Raw genomic sequence first — 10,426 nt, forward strand, 5'->3', positions numbered from 1 at the left:
CTCATTAAAATGCAAATCAATTTATAACATTTTTGACATGTGTTTTTCTCTATATTTTTGTTGTTATTCTGTCTCACTGATCAAATAAACCTACCATTAAAAGTATAGACTGATCATTTCTTTGTCAGTGGTCAAACGTACAAAATCAGCAGGGGATCAAATACTTTTTTCCCTCACTGTATGAGTACAATACTCTGGAATCACAGCTCTGTATGAGAACGACAGCCTTTCAAGAATTAAACCTATATGAGTACAATACTCTAGAATCACAATATGAGTAGTCCTACAATTACAGCTGTATGAGTACAGTCCAGAATCACAGATCTACGGAAATGCATACACTCTAGAATCACAACTCTAAGTACAGTCCAGAATCAGAGCTCTATGATAGTACACTCAAGAACACAGCTAGTATGCTCATGCATATTCAAGGGGCTATAGTTTTCTTAACACAAAATACATTAGTGCAACAGATATGGCAGAAAATAGTTTATCAGATGACAACAGCAGTGCAATGCTATTTGGCTAGCATCCTCACATGTATATTAGCTTACAATTCAAAAGCAAGGTATTTTCTTTAACAAAAACGATGCATGGCCATCATATTTGTAATGTTTATCACAGAATGAATGTAGCCAGCTACATTTCCTAATGTTTTGTTTGCATTTTGACTTATTACTGGAGAAAAACTACACTGGAGGAAAGTACTTGGGAAAAGTAACCTACACCAGTCAGAGCTCTGTCTGGTGATCCAATGACTAGAGCAAAGATATTTCATCCGAGTGGAGAAGTGAAACTAAAGCATGAAATTTGTCCTTTTCCATTGATGATTAGGAGCGAACCCTGACTGAAGCAGAATTTACAATAGGAAGCATTTTAGATCTGCATTTACAAAACGCAGCAAGATATTTTATCAAAACTTTTCTGAGTGAAAAAATCTAAATGCTGTGTTAACCCAACCCCTGGAGAGTCTTCTCACTTTTCCTCCCTCCACCTAATTGTTGTGTGTGCTATTAACTAATATAAAAACTTACTCTGGTAATCGCGCCTTCTTGGGTGTGGGTGAATTGGATGTGATATGGAAGTAGCTACTTATTGTGTGGTTTGGAATGATGGTGTTGCTATGGGACTGTGACTAACTCAGTGGCTCACATCCCGGACAGGGTTGGTCGGAGCTACACACACACCTATTGTTGTGTTGTTTTTATTGCTGTTGTTGTAGGAGTGTATAGAGGAGGTGGTGGGGTCTCCTATCCCTGACAGACAGCGGTCCAGCAGACTGTTCAGGTCTACCTCTGAGAGTTCAGATGAGCTGTCCGAACTAGACCTGTCCCACGGCAAGAAGGATGCCTTTGTACTGGAGGTATGGCTGGCTGAGTGTCCTCTACTGTAGGGTGGGTGTGTGTGTACTGTAGGGTGGGTGTGTACTGTAGGGTGGGTGTGTACTGTAGGGTGGGTGGGTACTGTAGGGTGGGTGTGTGTGTACTGTAGGGTGGGTGTGTGTACTGTAGGGTGGGTGTGTGTACTGTAGGGTGGGTGTGTGTACTGTAGGGTGTGTGTGTGTACTGTAGGGTGTGTGTGTGTACTGTAGGGTGGGTGGGTGTACTGTAGGGTGGGTGGGTGTGTACTGTAGGGTGGGTGGGTGTGTACTGTAGGGTGGGTGTGTACTGTAGGGTGGGTGGGTGTACTGTAGGGTGTGTGTGTGTGTGTACTGTAGGGTGTGTGGGTGTGTACTGTAGGGTGGGTGGGTGGGTGTGTACTGTAGGGTGGGTGGGTGGGTGTGTACTGTAGGGTGGGTGGGTGTGTACTGTAGGGTGTGTTTGTGTGTGTGTGTGTACTGTAGGGTGTGTGTGTGTGTGTGTACTGTAGGGTGGGTGTGTGTCTACTGTAGGGTGGGTGTGTGTGTGTGTGTGTGTACTGTAGGGGGTGGGTGTGTGTGTGTGTGTACTGTAGGGGGTGGGTGTGTACTGTAGGGTGTGTGGGTGTGTACTGTAGGGTGTGTGGGTGTGTACTGTAGGGTGTGGAGGTGTGTGTGTGTGTGTGTACTGTGGAGGTGTGTGTGTGTGTACTGTGGAGGTGTGTGTGTGTACTGTGGAGGTGTGTGTGTGTGTAATGTGGAGGTGTGTGTGTACTGTGGAGGTGTGTGTGTGTGTGTGTGTACTGTGGAGGTGTGTGTGTGTGTGTGTACTGTGGAGGTGTGTGTGTGTGTACTGTGGAGGTGTGTGTGTGTGTACTGTGGAGGTGTGTGTGTGTACTGTGGAGGTGTGTGTGTGTGTACTGTGGAGGTGTGTGTGTGTGTGTGTGTGTGTGTGTGTGTGTGTGTGTGTGTGTGTGTACTGTAGTGTGTGTGTGTGTGTGTACTGTAGGGGGTGTGTGTGTGTACTGTCGGGTGGGTACTGTAGGGGGGGGTGGGTGTGTGTGTGTGTGTGTGTGTGTACTGTAGGGTGGGTGTGTGTATTGTAGGGTGGGTAGAGTGGGTGTGTACTGTAGGGTGTGGAGGTGTGTGTGTGTGTGTGTGTGTGTGTGTGTGTACTGTGGAGGTGTGTGTGTGTGTGTGTGTGTGTACTGTGGAGGTGTGTGTGTGTACTGTGGAGGTGTGTGTGTACTGTGGAGGTGTGTGTGTACTGTGGAGGTGTGTGTGTACTGTGGAGGTGTGTGTGTGTGTGTGTGTGTGTGTGTGTAATGTGGAGGTGTGTGTGTGTGTACTGTGGAGGTGTGTGTGTGTGTACTGTGGAGGTGTGTGTGTGTACTGTGGAGGTGTGTGTGTGTGTGTGTGTGTGTAATGTGGAGGTGTGTGTGTGTGTGTGTGTACTGTGGAGGTGTGTGTGTGTGTGTGTGTGTGTGTGTGTGTGTGTGTGTGTGTGTACTGTGGAGGTGTGTGTGTGTGTGTACTGTGGAGGTGTACTGTGGAGGTGTGTGTGTGTACTGTGGAGGTGTGTGTGTGTACTGTGGAGGTGTGTGTGTGTGTGTGTGTGTGTGTACTGTAGTGTGTGTGTGTGTGTGTACTGTCGGGTGGGTACTGTAGGGGGGGGGGTGTGTGTGTGTGTGTGTGTGTGTGTGTGTACTGTAGGGTGGGTGTGTGTATTGTAGGGTGGGTAGAGTGGGTGCGGGTGTGTACTGTAGGGTGGGTACTGTAGGGTGTGTACTGTAGTGGGTGTGTGTGTGTACTGTAGGGTGGGTGTGTACTGTAGGGTGGGTACTGTAGGGTGTGTGTGTACTGTAGTGGGTGTGTGTACTGTAGGGTGGGTACTGTAGGGTGGGTGTGTGCATGTGTGTATTGTAGGGTGGGTGCGTGTGTGTACTGTTGGGTGGGTGGGTGTGTGTGTGCACTGTAGGGTGTGTGTGTGTGTGGGTGTGTGTACTGTAGGGTGGGTGGGTGGGTGGGTACTGTAGGGTGGGTGTGTGTGTGTGTGTGTACTGTAGGCGGGTGTGTGTGTGTGTGTGTGTGTGTGTACTGTAGGGTGTGTACTGTAGTGTGGGTGTGTGTGTGTGTGTGTACTGTAGGGTGGGGGTGTTATGTTGGATGTGTAAATTGTAGTGTGTGGGCATAGTATAGGATGTGGTGTGTTAATGCATTTCTTCCGTCTTCAGATTGATGACACTGATGCAGTAGAGGACATCCAATCCCTACTTACTGATGCCCCCATACCTGCAGGTATACACACTGTTCTACTAGAAATGATATTTTCTATTCAACTCTGCTCTTTCACCATGTCCGTCCATCCGTCTGTCTGTCTCCAGGGTTCTACAGCTGTAACACGGAGGTCATGCCTGGGATTCACAACTGGACTTCAGGACTACAGGTCAGACTCGCACACTACAACGACGACGACTACTGCTACTTATTTTGCGATTTATAATATCTTACTCATTCTCTTCCGTTCCTCCCAAGATGTTTACATCTGTCCGGGTCTACAGACTCAGTAATGCCAATCTGACCAACCAGGGCCTCAACAAGATCTTCACTGACCTCTGTGAGAATTTGCTCAAAGTAAGACCATACACACAAGAGGGAAGCACGGGTTAAGCGTTGGTGTTCCTCTTACTTAATCTACTTAATATATAACTTCCATATTAAATTGAACTGTCTGCTTTTTATTTGTCTGTGTGTGTAGAGTCTATACTTTAAGCTGCGTTCCATGATCCCCTGCTGTCTTTGCCATCTCAACTTCACTGTAGCCGTACCAGAAGAAGAACTCATACAGGTGAGAGGACATACATACCTGAGCACACCTCTCCTATCTTGTCCATCTTAACTCAGTTTTGGTCAGTATCTTTATCTTACATTTATGTCATTAAATGATAGCAACAAGGTAAAAAGAGTTTCATTTTCTCATATCCCCTCTCCCCTCCAGGTGGCGGTGACAGCCGTAGCCATGAGTTTTGACAAGGAGACTCAGCAGGCAGCAGACAAGGCTCTCACCAGGGGTCAGTATTCTGAAAGCCTATATGTCAAGGCTTAGAGATAAAGTTCTGGAGTTATGGCGAGCTGGAGAGATAAGACCCTCTACTGGAGTTGGTATACTCGGGTGGGTTGAGGGGGGAAAGAGATTGAACTCTGTGTGTGTGTTTGTTTGTTTTCCAGGGAGTGGTGAGAATGAGGAGCAGCTCCAGTTTTCTATGGAGCTGTGTGGAGAGTCAACCATCTCCAACAACCAGCCTACAGCCAAACCTTCAGGTACACCACCACACCTTACCCTTATAATCTTAACCACTAACAACCGCCTAACCTTTAACCTCCAATAACCATCCCTTAGCAGACAAAACATCAGAAATCCCCTAAATGCCTGTAATCTCTTAACCATAGTGTTCTTTTTCAATGTGTTCTGTGGTGGTTGTGTTAAATGTGAATTTACCACCTGAGACTGTATCACCAGGTAAATGCTGTAACAGTATACCCAGGTAAATCTTCTCTCAGGTATTTTAGACCTGCAGCCCTGTCTGTATGTCTAGAAGAGAAACAATCCTGCTCATCATTGGTCTGGAGAGAGAGGAGGGGTTAAACTAAAATGGCTGCCCTCCACATCAACCAAGACTAGGAGATGGGATTTAGGACTAGGGAACAAGATGTGGGTATAGGACCAGGTAGTAGGACTAGGGAATATAACGTAGGAAAGGAAGCGTCTGTCTGTAAGGTATTGAGATACTGTGTGTTGTATCTTGCTGAGGACTGAAGAGTGGATCATGCTTGTGTGTGTGTGTGTGTGTGTGTGTGTGGGGACAGGTGTTCCTGAGAGTGCCATGGTCCACTCGTCTCGAGGTAAGCGCCCCCCCCACACCCCACCCCATCCCACCCCCTCCCTGCTGCCATGGCTACCACGGTCCTGTTTTAAGTTCTCATCCTTACATGTTTTATTTTGTCCCGTGTTCTTTTCTTTATGTGTGTCTGTATTATGTTATATGTCATGTGTGTATGCGGTTTTCGGTACGGTGTGTGTGTGCATGTGTGCGGTGTGGATGTTGTGTTCTCTCTGTGTGTGTACGTGGGGTCTGTGTGTGCGTGCATGTATGTGGTGTGTGTGTGTGTGTGTGTGTGTGTGTGTGTGTGTGTGTGTGTGTGTGTTTTTCTCCAGCTCCCTCGGTTGATTACGGTTCCTTTGCAGACAGATGCAGCACCTGGCTAGAGCTGCTTAGGCTGAAAGCTCACACCATAAGACGAGGATCAGTTAAGACAAGTAGGAGGACACAGTTGCTAGCACATTCTGGTACACACACACACACAAATATACACATCTCTCCCCGCATGCCGCTGGGGGGTGGAGAGTCTCAGATCATGCACCAGCTGATTAGCTAGAGTGTGAAAGTTGAAGCCCCGCCCCTCAGAGGGATAGCCAACTAACAGCCAGTGTATAACCTCTGACTCTGTCGCAATAGTGACTGACATGGAGGAAGTAAACATCAGAGTATCTTAAAACATGCTTAAAACGCACACAAAAATGTCTCACTAAAGCTGGTGACTGGGGGAAATGCAGTTTGATATTTCTGCACTACGTAAATAAACTGTTTCATAAACTGTGATAATAACTGAGCATAATTAACTGGGTTAAAATTTCACAACACATCTCAAATCACACTGTATCCCCTTTATAATGCACTACTTTGGATCAGAGCCATATGGCAGATCCCTGTGTAATGCACTAACTGGGGAGTGATTTGAGATGCAGACTTAATGTTGTTCAAATTGTCTGTGAAGGTTCCTGGTCTGATTGCAGCATCATTCACTATGTTACAAGATGGAACATCTTTCACACTCTGGCTTGTTTCAATCATTCTGCTTAGCAGACTACCTTCTGTTTCTGTTCTGTATCGATCATACACACACACACACACACACACACGCTAATTCAAACAAACTCACATAGGGACTCTCTCACACCCACACACAGGTACAGTGCCTTCAGAAAGTATTCATACCCCTTGGCTTATTTCAAATTTTGTTACAGCCTGAATTCAAAATGTATTAAATTATTTTTCCCCCACTCATTCATCTACACACAATACCCCATAATGACATGGTGAAAACATGTTTTCAGAAATTTTAGCAAAGGTATTGAAAATAAAATACAGAAATATCTAATTTACATAAGTATTCACACCCCTGAGTCAATACTTTGTAGAAGCACCTTTGGTGGCGATTACAGCTTTGATTCGTCTTGGGTATGTCTGGATCAGCTTTGCACATCTGAATTTGGGAATTTTATCCCATTCTTCCTTACAGATTTTCTCAAGCGCTCATAAGTTAGATGGAGAGCAGCAGTGAACAGCAATCTTCAAGTCTCCACAGATTTTCAATATGATTCAAGTCTGGGCTTTGGCTGAGCCACTCAACGACTTTCACATTCTTGTTCTGAAGCCATTGTAGCGTTGCTTTGGCTGTATGCTTGTGGTCACTGTCCTGTTAGACTGGGGCGAAGATTTACATTCCAAGGTCATTTGCACTCTGAAGCAGGTTCTCAAGGATTTGCTTGTATTTGGCTCCATTCGTTGTTCCTGCTTTTCCATTTCTCAACTATGGAGACCACTGTGCTCTTGGAAACTTTCAACACTCTAGAAATTGTTTTATACCCTTCCCCAGATATATGCCTCATCACAAATCTATCTCGGAGATCTACGGACAGTTCCTTGGACTTCATGGTATAGTTTCTGCTCTGACGTGCGCTGTCAACTGTGGGACCTTATATAGTGTTTGTTTCTAAATCATGTCTAATCAATTGAATTGGCCACAGGTGGACTCCAATCAAGTTGTAGTGAAATCTCAAGGATGATCAAAGGAAATTGGATGCACTTAAGCTCAATTTGGAGTGTCATAGCAAAGGGATGTGAATACTTATGCAAATGAGATTTCTGTATATCATTTTCAATACATTTGCAAATTATGGGGTATTGTGTGTAGATGGGTGATTTTTTGTTGTTGTTGTTTTTAATCAGTTTTGAATCTGGCTATAACAACAAAATGTGGAATAAGTTAAGTGGTATGAATATTTTCTGAAGGCACTGTAAATACATACACACGCACACACACACGTGGCTCAGGCCTGGCCAGTGTTATGGCTGTTTGTCTGTCACTGCCTGGCAGCTTACGCTTTCATCATTGTGATTATACTGTCACCATGCTGCCCTACTGCGCACACATGCTCACATACACACACACCGCTTATAGTTCATATTCAAATTCCACACACTCTACATCCATTTTCTTCCAGCTCATAGCCCATCATGTCTGCTATTCTTTGTTATTGCCATCCATTCTTGTTTTTTTCTCTCACTCCTTTTCTCTCCCCCCACCACCCCTCCTCCAGTCTCATCTTCAGAGCGCTGCAGTCCTCTCCCAGAGGGGCGGTCCCGGTCGCTCCGCTCCACCAGGTCGTTGCCATGCGGTGCCCCTGTTACTGTGGTGAAGATGACTCCTCTGTCCTTCCTTCCCGGGACGCGCATTGTGAAATACTTGGGAATCATCAACATGTTCTTCATTAGGGAGACCACGTCACTACGAGAGGTACCCGCATACACATGTTTGTGTGATAGATTCCTGAACATGTCATCAGAGATGAATAGGACATTTTTACATTTCTCTGTGGTGTGCGTAGTCGGTTCCTCTGCTCGCTCATAGCAGTGATATTGCAATGGTTAGCATATTTCATATTTACGTGTGTGTGTGTGTGTGTGTGTGTGCGTGCGTGCGTTAGGAGGGGGGTGTAAGTGGCTTCCTCCATTCCTTCATAGCGGAGGTGTTTGCCATGGTCCGTGCCCATGTAGCAGCTCTGGGGGGCAACGCCTTAGTGTCATACAGCATGAAGGAGTGTGTCTTCATGGAAAACCCCAACAAGAACCAGGTACAAAAACACACACACTGTTAATTTGCTCTGTTAGTTCAAGAACTGGAAGCCTATAGCATTACACGATTTTCTCAAAGAACCAACAGGTTAAAGAACCTCATGTCTGTCCTCTCTCTCTCTCTCCTCTCTCTCTCTCTCTCTCTCCTCTCTCTCTCCCTCTCTCCCTCTCTCCCTCCCTCCTCCAGGCTCAGTGTCTGATTAATGTTAGTGGTGATGCTGTTATCTTCATCAGAGAATCAGAGCAAGAGGCCATACCCCCTCTGTTGACCAGCAGACAGACCAGCAGCACTGGGGCTGACGGGACCACATGACACACACTTGAGTCTAGCCATCCAAATAATCGTGATTTGTGTCTGCCTTAAACAGATGGAACATCTTAAGGTTAGGTAGGACCCCACAAATTACACACGCAAACAAACACGCAGTTGACAAGTTGGAGAAATTGTCTCTCATTGTCCATTGAGATACTCTACAGAAGCCATTTAGAGGCAGTCTGTCACTTCTCTCTCTGTTTTGCTATAATAGACATTCCAAAACATGGTGAAGCTTTATGCAGCTAATAGACCTATCACTCTCCATCCAGTCTCAGCAGTCACTAGCCGGCCATGCTAGAGCGGACAAGGTATTCATTAATAGACCGCTCCGTACAGGGTAGTCACTACTGTAGATGGCCATGGTAGAGAGAACTAAATTGTAGAAATAAGTGTTTTAATTGTCTGTCATACGATATTTGGGCTAACACACACGCCCTGTGGACAGCCTCCTGCCATCCTCCTGGCTGTCATGACTGCAGCCTTCCAGGTCTCCATACTACTGAACTGTCCTGTCTTTAACGATCATGTAAATGCTGGAAAACAAACTAATTGCGATGACACATTTTTGTTCATTGTTTAGATGCCACTTTTGTTTGTGTAAATGTGCGCTACAATCAGATTTGAGTATTTTTATAATGTAAAATTATATTCGTCAAGTTAATGAAATTCTGGAAGTTTGATTTATATGGTGTAAGAGAAGTAAGGGTACAGTGATCTGTTCTACTGTTAATGAATATAACCTGTCTCTCTTTCGCTGTAGGACTTGAATGTACATACATACATGTGTTGCTTAGTGTCTGCATGTATCTGTTAATGCCATGACTGTCTGTCTGCTCGTTGCCTGAGATGATCAGTCCTGCACAATAAACTAAACTAGTCCTGTTGACTAGTCACCTTTATTCCTAGTTATACGTACATATCTGCCTCAATTGCCCCTGCACATCGACTCGGTGCTGGTACCCCATGTATATAGACACGTTATCGCTACTCATTGTGTATTTATTATTACGTGTTACTACTTTTCTATTATTTCTGTTTTCCTTCCCTCTGCATTGTTGGGAAGGGCCCGTAACTATTTTACTGTTCGTCTACACCTGTTGTTTACGAGGCATGTGATGAATAAAATGTCATTTGATACAGTGAAAAACAGCTTGCCAGTGCCTGTTCCTGCCTCAATGTCAAAGCGGATAACATTGCTTTGAAATCATGATTCATTTGTAAACGAGAAAAGACAAGTTATAAACGAGAAAAGACAAGTTATCCTAGCTCTGATCCATGGTGTTTGAGGCTGCACGTATAACGTCAAGCTCAGGACCAGAGCTACATGATTTAGGGCTAAGGCAGTACAGTATGAAGATGGGCAGAAACTGCTTCTCCAATATAAATCCCTGATCAAGTTGTAGGCGACGTCATGGGGACGTTGGCTAGCTAAGCTCATGCCTATGCGCTGTTCGACAGTTAACTTGCGTCAAACTGCGCATGTGCAGGTTGTCAAATCAGACACGCCTTCGATGTATAGTTTGACTAAAATGAAAACGTGTCAGTGTGTCACTTTCACGGGGTTGGAGTGATAACATGTTCAACTACTGAAGACATTGGCTCCAATCTAGGTTGTGCCTTTAGATTTCGAGAAAATTTACAAATAAGGAAGAATTGTTTCACTTATCACTTTGACTTCTCTAACACCAGACCCCGGCCTGGTCTTCTTCGCAAGTGTTCCCGGGAGTCTCGTGATGTTGCGCCTCTGGGTTTAGAAACTCTGTGTTTAGGGTGTCT

General features: G+C 45.2%; 1 protein-coding gene across 11 annotated transcripts in view; it reads left to right on the forward strand.

Annotated features, from left to right (window-relative positions):
• LOC115152059 (C2 domain-containing protein 5) overlaps window positions 1-9,549 on the forward strand; it is a 57,000-nt gene extending 47,451 nt beyond the window's left edge. For 5 of the 11 annotated variants that reach the window (XM_029696542.1, XM_029696549.1, XM_029696541.1 and 2 more), the window contains 12 exons: window positions 1,223-1,363; window positions 3,592-3,655; window positions 3,742-3,803; window positions 3,893-3,991; window positions 4,116-4,205; window positions 4,356-4,428; window positions 4,586-4,678; window positions 5,225-5,260; window positions 5,574-5,705; window positions 7,800-7,996; window positions 8,187-8,333; window positions 8,522-9,549. In XM_029696542.1, coding sequence (XP_029552402.1) covers window positions 1,223-1,363; window positions 3,592-3,655; window positions 3,742-3,803; window positions 3,893-3,991; window positions 4,116-4,205; window positions 4,356-4,428; window positions 4,586-4,678; window positions 5,225-5,260; window positions 5,574-5,705; window positions 7,800-7,996; window positions 8,187-8,333; window positions 8,522-8,647 — 1,260 coding nt within the window. In that variant the 3' untranslated portion in view covers window positions 8,648-9,549. The remainder of the gene's footprint in view (window positions 1-1,222; window positions 1,364-3,591; window positions 3,656-3,741; window positions 3,804-3,892; window positions 3,992-4,115; window positions 4,206-4,355; window positions 4,429-4,585; window positions 4,679-5,224; window positions 5,261-5,573; window positions 5,706-7,799; window positions 7,997-8,186; window positions 8,334-8,521) is intronic. The other 6 variants (XM_029696552.1, XM_029696543.1, XM_029696550.1 and 3 more) reach the window with 4 other exon arrangements.
• Window positions 9,550-10,426: the final 877 nt, after the last annotated feature.

This window comes from Salmo trutta, chromosome 17 (genome assembly GCF_901001165.1).
Source record: "Salmo trutta chromosome 17, fSalTru1.1, whole genome shotgun sequence".
Lineage (NCBI taxonomy): Eukaryota > Metazoa > Chordata > Actinopteri > Salmoniformes > Salmonidae > Salmo > Salmo trutta.